Below are 17,323 nucleotides of genomic sequence, written 5' to 3' on the forward strand. Positions count from 1 at the left end.
GAAAAGTCTACAAATCATCAAAACACGACTTATGCAAAAACTTGTCACTTAAAGATGTTCATACAGCGACCAAAATAACAACTGTCTGCACCTTCGTGTCAGACGCGCTTCCATACAGACGCGCTTTTTGTCGTCCATCCTCGGGACGTATCGCCACGGCAGACTTACACAACAACCGCCGTCGCATTATTATTACGTAGGCAGCACCGCGGTTGTCTTTTCTTCTATCTGTCTGAATCCTCCTTCACATATTTCTTTCGCTTTATGAGGTTTTCCTAACTTTTTGACCGCAGTCCGACTCTGCAGCGACCTCCTCCAGCTCTACATACGGAACCACGTCTCTACGCGCTACCCTGTTTTCCTGGCACATTTCGCTCCTAATACAAACACAGTTTCTAGTTCCGCCGTATTTCAGAAATAGTTAGAGGAACCAATTTCATACCCGATTGGAGGAGAAATTGCAAGAACAGACAACCGATCAGGCTACTGGTAACTCTCACTAACTTGCGTGTTCATTCTATGTGTAATGTATATATTCATAACCATAGACCATTGTTCTCTAAAATAACATCAAGCAAAGACAACTCAACTAGTTTATAGTAGTTACACAGTGTGGAGTAGCTACTGAGCTGCCATTTCCATGCACTATAATGTCTATATGTTTCTTTCTTTAACAGGTTTGTCAATAGCCTAATGGAAGCTGTTAGTAACACGTTTGAAAATGTGAAAGCCACTATCTTATCAGCTCATGAAAGCACCACTTCAGGGGAAAAGGTCAACTTCTACAACTCCTGGGCAGAGAACTACGATCAGGTGAGTTTATGAAAGTATAATAAGATAATAAAAGCAAACATATAGGCAGTGTTTTTCGGTCCTCCAATTAAATTATAGGATTGGTTTAACTGATATTATTGTGCAGGGGACATTAAAAAGACGTCTTCTAGTTTCTTTAAAACTAGCCACGTGTAGATTGCTTGTGTATGCCTTCTTTATCTGTCCCTACAGCCACTGTTCTTTATTTTTTAACTGGGTTGAGAAGGATGTGGCTGTTCTGGAGTACCGTGCACCAAGTCTGGCTGCAAACAGCATCTCCTCCCATTTCAGCGGTGATCGTGAAGCAGCTGTAGTCCTGGATGTGGCTTGTGGTACAGGACTGGTGGTCAAACAGGTAACTCATTAATATGTCATTTATTGTTTGAGAAGAGTTACCAGACTAAACATATTCATTTCTAATGAAATATGACTCATTTGTTGATGTTGGGTCTGTGTCAGTTTAGACGTATAAATTCAGTGAATTTCCTCTGTCCTTGCTCATATTTTAATGTTTGGATCAAAACTTTTATTTCCAACTTTATGGTTTTGCAAATGAGAACAAAACAAAGTTTACAGTTTTTAGTCTCAATAATCAATTGTTTTCAATGTTCAATTGGTTTGACCAGTACCAAATGTGTCTGTGTTGTACAGATGAAGGGACATGGATTTGGACATTTTGTGGGGATTGATGGAAGCGAGGCGATGTTGACGTTGGCCAAAGAGAGCGGGTTGTACCAGGACCTGAAGCAGTCCATGCTGGGGGAGGGGCCACTACCGGTCCAGAAGGGTAATTTTATGGTTTAAGTCGTGTCACATCGGTCGTTTGTCTCTGTGGTTTAGTCGGTGATCCTCAAGCGGGGTAGGACGACTCTGTTGACTTATTTAAAAAAAAAATATTCATCTTTCATGATATTATGGTTATTTAATATTCCTAATCGTTCCTGATATTTTCGCTAGTACTGCAAAGTGTCTTATCGTCCTCTCCCTTTCACTTCCTCCTGCAGGTTGGTTTGACGTGGTTGTGATCGTTGGGGCACTCAGTGCAGGTCAGGTCCCGGTTGGTGTCGTCAGAGAGTTGTGCGAGGCCACCAAACCAGGTGAGAATATGTCTCATGGTTTAAATCTGCCTCTACTCTAATTCTGATTCTTGGTTGTGAATAAGTATCTCCTCACTGTCTGTAAATTTTAATCAATCAAAAATAATGAAGATGACCTGAATCCACTAGGTGGCCATGTTTGCATGACAACTAGAAGCAACCAAGACAACATGGAATACAAAGTTGCCCTGGAGCGTGAGCTGAAGCAGATGGAGGATGAAGGGCTCTGGACTTGTGTGGAGGTCGCTGAGGTGGAGGACTGGGAGAGAGCGGTGTCGGAGCAGGAGGACGGCTATGTATCTGGTGCTGTGTACCTTTATAGGAAGCTACAACTATAACACATCGACACAACAACGGAGGCGTCACATCACGCCGAAGGTACAAAACAACTCAAGAGGATACAAAACGTTCAAATGACTAATTTTACTCATCTTTCGGAATATTTAGAGCTTGATCCGTAATATAAATGAAAGTCTTCAAACGTTCATGACTAAATGTTTCAGCTTCACTTTGAACAATATTCATGCTTCATTCATGTTGCAGTATACTTGGCATCGGAAAACAACACTTCAGGTTCTTACATGTGTACACAATCTAGTGGATATACTGTAAACTATTCTTGATAGAAAATGATTGTATAAACATGAGAACCATGTGATAAACGAAGGTTTAACTTGTGTCTGTTTTCTGTGTTTTTAATGAATTCATATTTGCAATTAATCAACTCAAAAGTGTAATATGAATATGAAGCATGCACTTTGTGACTCAGCAGAAAGATTCAGATAACAGGTTCGATTAACTCCAGGCAACCCATTAGCCATATTTAAATTAAGTGTTGGTACACATGGAACTGGATTTTGAAAATACTGAATCTGTTTGAATAAAAACCCAATTTGGAAAACCATTTATTTCTCCATCAAAACATGTTTACAAACCTTTTGACAGTGTGACTTTTCACAGTGAGAGTATATGAGCTTCAATAATTATATTTGATTGAAGTCTTGAGTCAAGTATGGATATTTCATTCAATTGTCAGCTTTTATTTCAATGAACAGCATAAACAGTGAAAATGTTCTAATGAAACACCAAAAAGCAACAGGAGCGCGACCTTCATCAATTAAACAGAATTCTGTAAATGTGTTATTTTACCTGCATTTGGATCTGAATCAAAGTACACATGGTGGAAGATACTGACAGTTCGCTCAATGTTTATGAACTACAGCCAAAAATAATTTTTAGTGTTGGTCTCTACAGCCTTTAAAAGGTCCTCTTTCAGGTTTTGATGTTTAATGGATCACCAGAAAATAATGAGATCTCATATCTAATGTGAGTGAGTGAACGCATGGCTATCTGACCTTTGACCCTTGACCATAGTTCAGCAACCTAAAGGACTTTGCTTTGTCCAGATTGAGTTTATGTATTTGGGTTGCCACCAGAGGGCCATGGAGACCATATTGACTTTATGTGGGTTATTAATGCTTTAACAAATAATTTACAATATGAAAAAAAATCACAACATAAGATGTTAAAGACTATCACAATGTTTTAACAGAGGACAGTTTTGTATTCATTTTTAATTTATCAGAGTGAAGAAAAAAGTTTTACTCTAAATTTCATCAGATAATCCTCAGTCACAGTAAAGCATCAGGATAAGTGAGTTTCTTTGAGTGTTTGTCTATGTGTGTATTAATAAACAGAGTGTATTCGCAGCTGTATGAGAGGGTTTATAGTTAAATTGTTCCAACAGTATGCAGCTTGTATTTTCTCACCAGCACCAGAGGCCTTGAACCAAACTATCAAACAAAAAACACATGTTGTTTTTCCCATTAGTTCAGTCAGCTGAATATTTAGAAACTATATAAGACGGTTCAACTGCACCACAGCACTTAACACTGGACCATGAGGGTTGTTCTTAGTTTGCTGTTGGTGCTGCTCAGTCTGTGTGGGCCAAGGGCTCAGGGGGAGGGTTTCGCCGAGGTGGGTGGGATCAGAGAGTTTCAGGACACAGCTCCAAGAGACACAGGTGACAAATCGATGGAGCAGACCACAAAGCAAACCACCCCTGACGTCTGGCAGGAGGTGAGGGCTCTGAGAGACATGGTGGTGGAGCTTAAGGAGCACCTTAAGCTGCTGCAGACAGACACTCCTGGTAAAGACTTGTCCTGTTACATGTTCATAATGTTGTCCTTTAACAGTTAGTTTGGGCACTTCAAGTCTATATTTTTTGAGGATTGGGTCAAAAGATTGGAGTCGAGCTATTGCATATAATTTGTTGTGCTGTGTTTGCTCTGCTCTGTAACTCTGCCGTCGCATCCCCTCCAGACTTACAGACCAGACTGAGGAGCAGTGAGACTGAAATTCTTTTAACCAAGTCCAGGATGGACAAGCTGGAGAGACAAATTGCAGGTGAAGAAGTGTGTCCGTGAACTGATGGGCTTGTTGCGAGCTCGAGGTTAAGCTTAAAGATTGATGATACATTGACTTGTTTTGTGTTGACAGAGAAACCAAAGGTGGCCTTTTACACAGCTCTGACTGATGCGGGATATGTTGGACCAAGCAATGCAGACATCACACTGAAATACAGCAAGGTCTTCACCAACATCGGCAATGCTTACAGTCCAGCTACAGGTAATACTTCTGGACACATGGATATGTAAGTTTACATCGATCAATAATTATTGCTTTCCCTTTTCTACTTTTACTCCGTAGGTTACTTCACAGCACCAGTCAAAGGGGTCTATTACCTTCAGTTCACTGTGTGTGCTAACCACACAGGCCTCATGGGTGTATATGTGTACAAGAACAACCAAAGAATCATGTTCAACGTGGAGTGGAAGGAGGATCAACTTTATAAGTATTTCACTAACTCTGTTGTCTTGGAGCTAATGGCAGGAGACACAATTCACCTGGTTCTCCCATCAACCTATTCTCTCTATGACGATAGCGATAACCACAACACCTTCAGTGGCACCCTTCTCTTCTCGCTGTAAGGATGTCGTTTAGGCTGCTGCGTGATTCATGTGTCACAAACCCCATGGTTATGGGCTACATTGCGATTTAATCCATCAAATAATGGGAATATGAATCTGACTTGCTTTTTATGTTATCCGATGAAAACAACATTGAAATAAAGCTGTTATCTTCGAATAGAACATTTACAAGAACTGCCCTGATGTTCACATACTAAAACCGTACGTCTCAAACTAGTAAATGAATTGCACAGAAAAAAGCCCCTGTGTGTGTTGTAGGCTGATATAGGCTGTTATATTACTGTAATATTTAGATAATGTAAAAGGGGCACTTTAAAGTTGGAGATGGAGCTAATCCTAGCTTTTACATACAGTTTTAGTAAAAAAAATAATGATCTTTTAAATGTAGCGGCATCAAAGTAACTAGCATAGAATGGAAATAGCGCTAAAATAGAAGGTCTATCTAATAATCATACCTCTCAGGTCTAAGCCATTGTTCTCTATTGACACTAATGAACAAAGTTCATGCATCATTTTTTTTTAAAAACCAGCTGTCAGAGTGTGTATGCTGCAATGATGTCACCTAAATGTAACGATCACCATACAAAAGAAAGAAATATAATCGAATGGATATTTATTCAAATCACACATAACTTTGGTGTTTTGACTCTTTACATCTGTTCTCAGTAGTATTTGTGATGAGAGGTAAAAAAAAAAAAAAAGATCATTGTAACTATCAAAAATCTAAACTATTTATTACTGTCAAGTGCCTTTTTTTGTTTAAAAAATGAGTTTTTCCACTCATGAAACAGTTCCTGTCTGCAGTGACACACACTGCACAGGAGAGCCTGCAGTGTCCACGTGTCCCGCGTCTGTTTATATCCTTAACTATTATTTTAGGGTTATGAGGCCAGATAAATCTATGAATAAGTTGTATTCTTAATTATATTAACGCAATCATTCAACTTTATTTCAGACGTATGAGTCCAGATCAGAAGGTTATCATTACAACCTCCATTATTCAACGTTACTTATTCACCAGTTAGAAGAGCAACGTTGAGTGACGTTGGACATCAAATATTTAATCTTGCAAGGCACTTAACCGTTCCTGGTAAATGCTTGACACAGTATAAATACAAATGGGACAGTATTTTGCTACCAAACATCACTTATCATGATGATGCTATAAAATAGTGTATAAATGTTGGTTTTAATTGTTTACTGCCATAATTTTATGTCTTCCGGGCTTTGTAAAATGAACGGGAGGTCATTGTCAAATAATCCATTTATTTATTTTTATACAAAGAGCATTAAAACCAAAAAATGAAAAGCTTGATGTATAAACTAATGTTAGGTGTGTATTGTAGCCTATGCTTGGTTTGGTACACCATCCTAAATCTTTAATGTTACTGTCTTAATTTAATATGCCAGGATGAACACCCATTTGCCGTTCTCTCCATTAACCTTTTTTCCTTTCGGGCTATTCCGCTAACTGCTCATTTTAACGTCACAGAGCTATGAATTGTGAATATTTCCTCTGGGAAAGTCTGTGCTTGAAATCCCCATAACATACCTCTGCTAAGTGTAATGTGAAATCACAATGTTTTTGCAGTTTTTGCTCAATGGGGATGTTTTGTAAATAGATTATTTGAATATTATGTCAGACTTTAACATTAGGCAGTAAAAATGTAAAATCAAATCCCACAGTCGTACATAACATGTTTCGGCACCGTCAAGGTAACAAGTTATGTCGCCACTGTCCAATTTGTTTTTATACCATCTTGAGCCCTTGTTGCCTCTCACTCGACAATTTACCGAGTGACAGCCGTTCAATTCCTGAGGGGGTTCAGGGTCGAAGGCCTGAGGGGGACATTGAGATCGGACTGATGGGCTTTTGTTTTCAATGCAGCTTGTGTTGCCTCGTTGTGGCCTAACAATAGTAAAAACAATTGTTTGAAAACATAAATGTACATAAACCTTTAATTGTTGATCATGGATCTCATAGTTTTATGGTAGTTTTAATAGTTAAAGCTATACTATACTTTTTATGACTATATTACTGCAAAAAATATGTTCCTTGTAAGACAATAAAGACATGATCTGAACTGAGATTAACAAACAGTATTTCTCACATGGACAAGAAATGTTAGTCTGGATGAATCCATCAATCTTGGGGTGTTAGTGCATGGACTGGATTGTAGTAAGAGAAACCGTGTACCCAAATGTCAGACTTCCTGTTTCTTACTTTAGTGCTTCCCACGTGTGTTTGATCTTATTAAAAAGAGCTAAAATTAGACTGGATTCTCCACAGTAATACAAAAAAAAAAGAAACTTTCTCTTTTACAGAATCCCTTTAAGGGCCTTTTGCTGCCTGTCTCAATGGCAATGATGTATCTGTTCGGATGAGATTATGATTACACACAAAAAAGGATTTGCTAAGAACCAAGGAAGAGTGAAGGAGATAAGTGGATGAGGGAGAGGGTTTCCCTCACAGGGACTCATCACAGCGCAAAGTCCAACAGCCACAGGAATTTCAGATTTGGGAGAATGACTCTCATTCACAGAGTTAATTTTCCCTGGAGATGAGTTTGCTTCCTCTTCCACTATTGAGACATGAGACACGTTCTCCCATCTGTTTTAACTGTGATCGGTCCTGTGGCACATAGATTAGAGTAACAGGGGAGAAGGGACAGCGGTACATTTAGAGAAATTGCATTCGAGGCAGCGCTGACTGCGCTACAAAGACTTAAAGGAGTGAAATCACGTCCTACTTACAGAAAGAAAGAGAGAACAAGCTTTTAAAAGAGGTTTTGCTGTGAAGGCATTTAAAGGAGTGAAATAATTGGATGCTGTAGGCCTCGTCTCAGCAAAAGCAAGAATGCAAACCCCATTCTTTCCATGAGTGTGAAGCATGTGGAGGAGGTGAATCAGGTGACAGGAGTTGTCATCCAGTAAAACCAACCAATATCTTTTATTTTCACACATTCAATATGAACAGAATTAGGGCAGTTTCTTTCTGTCGAACTGTATCTTGGCAATAAGCCAAGTTTGCAGGATCTACATACACTGTATTGCTTCTTCAGAGATATTGATTTCACGGCTATTCTGCTCTATTGCAGATGAAAGCGAGCAGCTTCCCTGCCTGGTGTCACCGTGGTAAACTTGGCAATGAATGAATGCCTGTGAAAAAAATGTAGATGATGTAAAGAACAATGGGACAGGCACTAGCCAAGTGTAATTTTATTCATCCCCATTCAGTTTATGGTAATTAATTGGGGCTGAGTTGAGATTATTTGACCCATATTTAATTTAAACACTTCACAGTTAATCACTTTGTTTTGAAGTTTGTGTACAATGTGCGGTTAGTGTTGGCTCAAATACTGAGCCAAAGTCCAAACTACTAAGACATCCGTTTCACTCCGTCATCTCTTCTTTCTAATAAAAATGAATACATGTCCATATTTCCTAAATGAAGAAGGCTGAGGACAATTTTCTGCATCATGACATCTTAAATTTATTTTCTTCTGGTAGTGCACTATTTTTAGACTGTTCTTGGATTTACTGTCAAAAGTCATATTTAGGATTAGGTCAGCTCAGGGTATAATGTCCTGCATTAGAAGGATTTAAAGAAATAGTTCCATATTCTGGGATTTATGTTTATTCACTTTCTACGAGTTGGACAAGCAGGTTGAAAAGCCTGTCATGTTTGTGCATTCAGTATGTTGCTGGAGAATTGAATGGAGTAGATTAGCTCAAGACAAACACTCGCCTGGCTCTCTCTTTAAAGTTTAAAGGAGCTGTATTAAACATTCAAATCATTAATTCAGCGAACGACTATTATCTGTAAATGTAAGAGATACAGCGGAGTAATGTAAATCTGAACAGAGAACCCTGCGTATGTTGATCCAAACATTTTATGCTTCGGGCCTGCAGCTTGTGCTTTCCGTGCGTGCATGTGAGCTTACCCCACTGGTTGCTGCTGATCTGCACTGCTCTCATCCAGTGGGTACAGCTGATAACGTCGTCTCGACCGGTCGGCAACCTTCAGTTCTGAAATAGGAAGTATTGGTAAGTACCTTAAATCTACCTCCTCTCTACTGGCCAACAGGGGCCGGCTCCCCAAAAAGAAGTCTGATGGAAGTCTTTGAGAAAATTTCCCTACTTCTCACTTTATTACCTCATCAAACATTTTAAACACTAGTTTATGGTCTAAATCCCGAGTTTAAAGTCCTCTTAAAAACAGCATGATGTTCATTTAGTAAATGATGGTCCCATACAAAGTAAAATGGCAAATAAAACATAGTATGTTTTGGGTAAGGGCTACCTTGTGGTTGACAGGTCGCTATCGCTACCAGAGCTGTTTTCAGAGTCTAATTACTTCTATATAGTCTAAACATGGTCACTTGGTTCACTTGTTGCAAAAAATCAAGATAGTGACGGCCAAAATATCAGGATGATAACAGCCAATATGTCAAACCCAAGTCAAATCAGCAGTACACAAACAAATGTGTGACATTACAACAACTATGTGCTCTTCTTCCGTGGTCCTGACCGAGGCGCTGGAGCATGGGTGTAGCACCCATCCTCCGGTTCCCCTTCAGGTAAACTCTGTTGGCTCTCAACACTTTCAGTGTAGTTTTCACTGTTAACACCAGCTCACCTTCACCATTTTGAGAGCTGCCGAGAGGCAAATTTTGGATCTTCTCCTTTGAAAGTAAAAACAAGAATTTTTGGTTTCACATCGTTATGTGTTGTAATTGTCTTTATTCTGATGGTGTACCTGTTGAGTATGTAAAAGATGTTCACAAAGCATGAATGCCCACATACCTGGTACATAGTCAATATACAAGCCTGATTAATGGCTGCTCATTACAAATATTGGTGGATCGTGGCTGACTGTGTTTGCACATGCTCGTACTGTATGTGGGTGTGGATTTGTGCGTCCGTGTGTGTGTGTGTGTGTGTGTGTGTGTGTGTGTGTGTGTGTGTGTGTGTGCCTGTGTGCCGTCTGTACCTGGCAAGGTCAATGCTGCACATCAGTCATCTGGGCCTATGGGGTTTCTCTAATCTGTCAAACTCCAGCAACAGTTGACTGCACAAGACAAATGGTAGATATAAACTGACTGTTTGATATCTACAGGGCTTGTTTCAGTGTGATGTATGTGTGTGTGTGTGCTATATCTGTATACTTTTTCTTTGTTGGGATCAAACTATATATATATATATATATATATATATATATATATATATATATATATATATATATATATATATATATATAGTTTGATCCCAACAAAGAAATATATATATATATATATATATATATATATATATATATATATATATATATATATATATATATATATATATATATATATATATATGCATTGTTTTGTTATTCTGTAACCACTGTGTAGCCTCAGAAGGGATTAACAGGCTACAAAATTTCTATTTATCCTTCCGATTTGAATTGAGGCAGTGGGAATACCAAGAGAAATAAATGTCTTCATTGATTTTATATGGAGAATTTTTATGTTGATTCAATTGAGCCGAGTCTTTCTGGTAGCATAGCACAAAAGTGAATGGCTTCTTTAGCTGATAAACTTTGACAATAAGATGCAAATCCATGCAGCACTGAGGAGAGCTGGGCTACTGCACACATGGACACCGTACTCAATCACACAAACACACATGCACACATGATATTTAAGCCTAGCTTCCTTCTTCAAATGCTTCAAACAATACATACATTTGCTGAGACACGGCATTGTAAATATGTCTTTCTTCTCGACAAGTCACTTAGGGATTCACTCACTGTCGGTGTCCGCTGCCGCACACAGAGCCGTCTGGGCCATCTTGCACAAATGTAATCAAACCAATCATCCTTACGAAATCCAATCTTCTGCAATACAGGTATCCCATGTGGGACCTTATTCAATAACAGAATAATTGTATTCTAACACATGAGGTATCCATTTCAGCTTTGAAATACATCATAACTCTGTGGAAATGTGGTATTTAATCTTGTTTATGTATTTTCACAATAAAAATAAATCTGTCTGAAGATAGAAATTCCTGCTGTCTCAGACAGACTTCACTGTCCCACCTAATAGCACCGACATTGTTTACGTATTAATCATGGTGAAACAAATTCAAGGAAACTTGGAACCATTTATTGTCACTCATGGTGAAGATGGGCTTTGTCATTTCCCTTCCCTGTATTCAAGGCAGAGGGTGACCTTGCACCCAAAGTTGAGAAATTCATGGAGTTTCACAAGGTCTTGTGCTTGGACCAATTTTATTCACCTTATATATGCTTCCTTTAGGCAATATTATCAGAAACAATCCATAAGCCTCCATTGCTATGCAGCTGGTACTGAACTATATCTGTTGATGAAGCCAGATGAAATCAACCAGGTCGCTAAACTTGAAGCTTGTCTAAAAGACATAACAACCTGGATGACCTGCACTTCCTGCTGTCCTCGGAGAAGACTGAAGTGATTTTACTTGGCCCAAAACACCTTAGAAAATCAATTATCTGATGATATAGTTTCTCTTGATGGCATTGCTCTGGCATCCAGCACCACTGTAAGGAATCTCTGAGTTATCTAGGACCTGTTCTTTGGCTCCAACGTAAAACAAATCTTAAGGACTGCCTTTTTTCACCTAAGTAACATTTAAAAAACCAGGCACATCTTGTTTCAAAACGATGCAAAAACGTTGATTCACGCATTTGTTACTTCAAGACTGGATTACTGTAACTCCTTATTATCTGGCTGCTCCGGTAAGTCTCTTGAGTCTCTCCAGTTGATTCAGAATGCTGCAGCTCGTGTACTAACAAAGACTACGAAGAAAGATCATATTTATCCTGTATTAGCTCCACTGGCTTCCTGTAAGATCAAGAATCACATTTAAAATCCTTCTCCTTACATATAAAGGCTAAACTGGTGATGCACCATCATCTTAAGGAGCTTATAGTGCCATATTACCCTACTAGAGAGCTGAACTGATCATGGCTGTCCGGAGCTGGTCCTGCCCCCTACCTGCTGCCATGGTGGCCCTGCTGATGCCCCTCCTCTCTACCTCTTTCTGCTGATATTTATTATGATCATCTGGATCGTGGTCCATGCCTACTACTCATTATATAAATAATTTCTGCCATATTCATTGAATGTACTGCGAGTCAGTTACGTTGTTCATTCTGTACACATGACATCTATTGCTTCTGTCCATCTGAAGTTATCATTGAAGTTCGTGAATTTCCCTGAGGGCATCAATAAAGTAATTATCTATCCATCTATCTAACTTTGAGAAGAAAGGCAAACAAATAAATGGCATTGACTGTATGTATAAATCGTTTGGTATGTTACAGTGGTCCACAGTGCTGTAACATTTTTGAGTGGAACAGATGCTTGAATGACATTTAAGTCACATGAATGTCATATTTTATTTGTTTTCTTTTCATTTTTCCATCAACACATTTTCCACGGATTTGAAACTGCACATAAAATGTTTAAACACACTACATCGGATGAAACAACCAATTGTCTTGTCCAACTTTAATTTCCGTTCTCATAGTTCCAACATATGTGGATGTGATCCAAATACCATAATAGCAACAGTAAGATATTTACAACAGGTAATCCTCCATTAAAAACACGCCATATGACCCCCATCAATGCTCTGTGATTGGAGGTCACTTTGTGTTTTGCTTTGCTCCGCAGATCTGGTGAAGGTGACGGCTGTGTCAAATTAGATATTGATCTCAAGTGTGTGTGAGCTTATGTGTGGTTTGTTTTTCCGGTCTCCCTATGGATTCATCTAAAAGCTTTCTAGCATCTATGAACCACAGGTCATTCTTTGATATCAAGTTAACAATTAGCCAGTAGCTTGTTGATATTTTATGTCTTCTCCCTTCTTTAAATGTGAGTTTGTGCGTTCTGTGCCATGCATTCATCAAGACCGATTCTCATTTGTGTGGACAGCCCCTGAATGTGAAGGTTGATCTGTTCTGCAGCTCACCGACATGAGGTTATGATGTTGATTTGACAATAAATTAATAAGACAGGATACTGTCAAACCTGCAGATAATAGGGCACTCTGACACTCATCATTATGTGTTTGCTAATGCCCTTGTGAATGCATTTTGTTGGGTGTGCACTGTAATTTTCTTCAAGGATGAGGATATTTTTAGAACTTGTTATAGTGCAAAACAGTTTTTTTTAAACTATAATTTGTTTTCATTTGTGTGCCTCATTATCACTTTACAAGTCTAACTCTGTCTGTGTCCATTGTTACTTTCTTTACAATCCAAGCAGTAAGATATACACACACTGGTACTACTTTTGTAATGTTTCCATCTTCAGTGGTCAGTAATATATTTTGATTAAAATGCTAAAATATAGTTCCATGGTCTGAAACATGATTGATTGTAAAGTATTTTTTTTTATCCTCTTAGAAGTGTGCTGGTAAAGCGAATAAATCCATAGGTTTTGTATCAAATGATAACATGAACGTGGCCGTTCGTGATGATGAACCTAGAGCGGATTATCACATAAACTCAATTTATCCTTACGCAGCTTTATTGTGTGTTTTAGTAAATTGTTTAGCTATTTGGCTTAAACAGCACTCTTTTAGTTCACTCCCACTGACCCATGTTGGCAATGCTGTGTCAACTTTAAAATGTGATAATATGTCAGTGTTGTGTTTACAGTGTGCTCCACAGCCTCCGGGGGAAAAAAATCATAGTTACTGTAATCCCAAAATCTGTATGAACCTGATTTTAAAATGTACAAATATCAAGTTCCACATACTCTGATCCAATTACATTAATGAGGCCATCTGGATCTAAATTACTGTGTGACCTCCAACTCTGCCACGAGTGTCAATATTTCAATTGTTTTGTTTATTAAAAACATGATTTGGCATGCACAAAGACAATTTGAAGGAGATGAGTAAGTAGAGGAAATAGCACAGAATTATAGTTGTTTGCACAGCAACGAGCTGCAGCTCTGGCCTCTGTTGTTGTTGTTGTTGTTGAAGGCTGACGTGTGTGAAGGATTCTTCCATGGTATTTTAATCCATAAATTGTTTGTGCACATTTGTGTTGTTAGAGGACGCTAACTAAAACAGACTTGTTTTCATTTTGATATGAGAACTTGAGAGGAAAAGCTCTATAATTGTTGATCTACACTTTTGAAAAACATATGCAAATAGAAGCAAAATGGAGATGGTAAAATAAATTCTAGGTTGCAGCTTATCTTTAAGAAATGTCAATGGATTCAGCTGAGAGAGTGAGAACAAGAGTGTGCATGTATGTGTGTGTGTGTGTGTGTGTGTGTGTGTGTGTGTGTGTGTGTGTGTGTGTGTGTGTGTGTGTGTGTGTGTGTGTGTGTGTGTGAGAGAGAGAGAGAGAGAGTTTTGGCTCAACCTCCTAAATCCTCAGGCTGTTCATCTTATCATCTGAGATTTGGCATCTTCTCCCTGTTTGTCTGTGTACGTATATTTAGATATTAGAATATGTGTGTGTGTGTGTGTGTGTGTGTGTGTGTGTGTGTGTGTGTGTGTGTGTGTGTGTGTGTGTGTGTGTGTGTGTGTGAGAGAGAGAGAAGTCTAACTATGCTTACATGGTGTATTATTCTTACCTTCTCTTTCCTTGGCACACACACACACGCACACACATACACACACACACACACACACACACACACACACACACACATACACACACACACACACACACACACACACACACACACACACACACACACACAAACACATACATACTCCTCTATTGTAACTTCCTCTCTGATCAGGTGACAAGCGAGCAGCGACGGTGATTAAATGGGATCACTGTAGCTCGATGGTGCCTGAGGGTACTACAGGTCCCAGGATGCCTTTCTGTTTTCCTTGGCCCCGTGAGAGTCCTCATGTCAGTAATTAGCGAACACCACCTCTGACAAGAGCTCTGTGTCAACATTTGATCACCTTCTTTTGTACCCGTATCCTTTCCTTTTATGGATTTTTCTCTAATCCAATTTATAAAGATACTTCAGTGTCTTGCTCAACTGCACTTTTTTCAACGGGATTCGTGACTTCCAAGTAAATTGGCTACTTTATGCAAGGATTGAAATTGTGACCTTTGAATCGCAAAATGATCACTGTAGGTCAACAATAATTATTCTTTGCAACCCCTTTTCACATGAGAAACAGGACCCATAACTTAATCTGAAACAGGACCCATAACTTGGAGCTTCCTGTAACCTAAACCTTTCTTACCTTGTGTGCTGTTCTGCCTTGTATTTCCATTGGTTTCCAAGCAGGAGCATCTGTAACAGGTAGTGGAGAGGAGGACTCTGAAGAAACTATTGTCTGTATTGAACAACCCGGACCACCCTCTGCACCACCTACTGCAGAGTCAGCGGAGCACTTTCTCCAAAATATTCATCCAGCTCCGTTGCCACAAGAACCGATGCAGGAAAACATTCCTGCCAACAGCAATAAGACTGTACAACAAATCACCTCTGGCCAGATCCTCTGTGGACTAATTTTAACTGTACACATTCACATTTACATTTATGTTGATTTACACTTCTCTCACTTCATAAACACTACACATACTTTGCATTTTGTACACTCTGTTCAAACTTAATTAATGTCCTTAAATACACACTGCACAGATATTCATATTCTATTGTGGTTGTATATTTTACATATTTTGCACACTCTGTTTACATTTAATTTAATTATTTCCTTAGTTATCTGTATTATATTGTATATATATATATATATATATATATATATATATATATATATATATATATATATATATATATACATATATATATATATATATTTATATATATATATGTATATATATATATATATATATATATATATATATATATATATATATATATATATATATATATATATATGTGTGTGTGTGTGTGTGTGTGTGTGTGTGTGTGTGTGTGTGTGTGTGTATGTATGTATATATATATAGTATTTGTATAAATCAGTCATCCCTGTTCTTATATTTTATTTATTTATTTTTATTTTGTGTGTTTATTCCATTTGGTGTCTGTAAAGTGTTGGGCGCTATACGATGACAACACATTTCCCCTAGACGATTATCTATCTATCTAATTCACTCAGAGTAGTTCCACCAAAACAGGTTGTACACACACAGAATACGCAAATTTGTCTGTGCTGTTTGTAACTCTGAAAGCCTAATTTTCTGTAGAATTATGAGAGCGTCTCTACTGGTTGTAGCTTCTGCATAAATCTCCCTACCTACAACAGCTGCTGATAAAATGCCCTTGACCTCAACTTTCCCAGTAAACACAGAGGTTTGCCATAGAAAGCTGCTTGCTTTAACATAAGGATCTGGATAAATGTGAACATGAGCTGGAAATCATTAAAATGGAAGAAACATCCTCAATTGGCTCTTTCTGTCGATTATAAAAAAAAAAAGATATTTTTTGCTGCGATTCCAGTAAAACGAGAGACTTAATTAAAACAAGAGCTTCTATTTTGTTACTCTGCAGTTCCCTGTCATTCTAACGGCGGGCACCGTTCCATATTAAGTGTGCCCTTGATCCCTTCGTCCTTCTACTGATGTGGTCCTGAATCAGATTACACATACTCTCCAACATGCACACTAACACAGACGTGACAAACATACAAAAACCCACAGACGCACACCTTGTTTGATATTTTCCAAAGACTAAACATGTAATTCACTCAAACTCAATCATACCCACACTCTTATCATTTCCAAATTCTTACCCCATTATATTGCTGGCCTAGGCGCTCCCTTTTTATGACAAAGCTAATAAGAAGACAAAGGCGGAGGAAATGGAAAAAAAAAATAGTTTAGACACAACCCTCATTATTTTTGATTCACAGCATCAGCAACATTGTAATTGCAGACAAACCTCGCTGTCTCCTCTTTCTCACCTGCTCCATTAAAGTCTGAACCCCTGAAAAGAACAAATGATTGATGTCTCTCTCTCTCTTTCTCTCTCTCACTCTCTCTCTCTCTCTCTCTCTCTCTCTCACTCTCTCTCTCCCTCTCCTTCCATGCTGTCTTTTATGTTCATTGTACATTTGCCCCACATGAAAACAGTGAATGAATATTAGCAAGAGGATGAAGCTCCATGTACACCTACTGAGTGACACAAACTAGCCTTTAATTGTTCACTCGAAAGCCTTCTTCCCGCATGTCTTTGATTCTCTTGCTGCAGAATCAATAAAGAACAGACAAACATAAACGCACACATACTCACAGTCACGAACAAGGGCGCAGAGGCGCACACCCTGATATTTGCAGAAAATCAATCTTTCTTGTGCAGGTGTTGGTGTAGCTGCTGCCAAGAGTTTCTCAATGTTGTGTTGTTCAGAAAGATTGAGTAAGAAACAAATGTACTTTTTGAGAGAGAG

The 17,323-nt window shown here is 38.5% G+C and overlaps 2 protein-coding genes across 3 annotated transcripts; both read left to right on the plus strand.

Moving 5' to 3' along the window:
* Positions 1–212: 212 nt before the first annotated feature.
* Positions 213–2,587, plus strand: mettl27 (methyltransferase like 27). Of its 2 annotated transcripts, none has more exons than XM_068599810.1 (6): positions 213–489; positions 678–813; positions 1,037–1,168; positions 1,465–1,600; positions 1,818–1,910; positions 2,040–2,587. In XM_068599810.1, the coding sequence occupies exons 2-6, from the start codon at positions 694–696 to the stop codon at positions 2,246–2,248; spliced, it is 690 nt and encodes a 229-aa protein (XP_068455911.1). In that variant the 5' UTR covers positions 213–489; positions 678–693; the 3' UTR covers positions 2,249–2,587. The 2 variants fall into 2 exon arrangements, with proteins under 2 accessions (XP_068455911.1, XP_068455912.1); XM_068599811.1 differs by having other exon boundaries at positions 1,040–1,168.
* LOC137802176 (complement C1q-like protein 2) lies at positions 2,151–4,979 on the plus strand. Its single transcript, XM_068599813.1, has 4 exons — positions 2,151–2,288; positions 4,233–4,316; positions 4,410–4,538; positions 4,620–4,979. The coding sequence occupies exons 2-4, from the start codon at positions 4,289–4,291 to the stop codon at positions 4,898–4,900; spliced, it is 438 nt and encodes a 145-aa protein (XP_068455914.1). The 5' UTR covers positions 2,151–2,288; positions 4,233–4,288; the 3' UTR covers positions 4,901–4,979.
* The last annotated feature ends 12,344 nt before the right edge of the window (positions 4,980–17,323 follow it).

This window comes from Clinocottus analis, unplaced genomic scaffold (assembly GCF_023055335.1).
Source record: "Clinocottus analis isolate CAN_PGR_092001 unplaced genomic scaffold, fCliAna1.0.p SCAF_5, whole genome shotgun sequence".
Taxonomy (NCBI): domain Eukaryota; kingdom Metazoa; phylum Chordata; class Actinopteri; order Perciformes; family Cottidae; genus Clinocottus; species Clinocottus analis.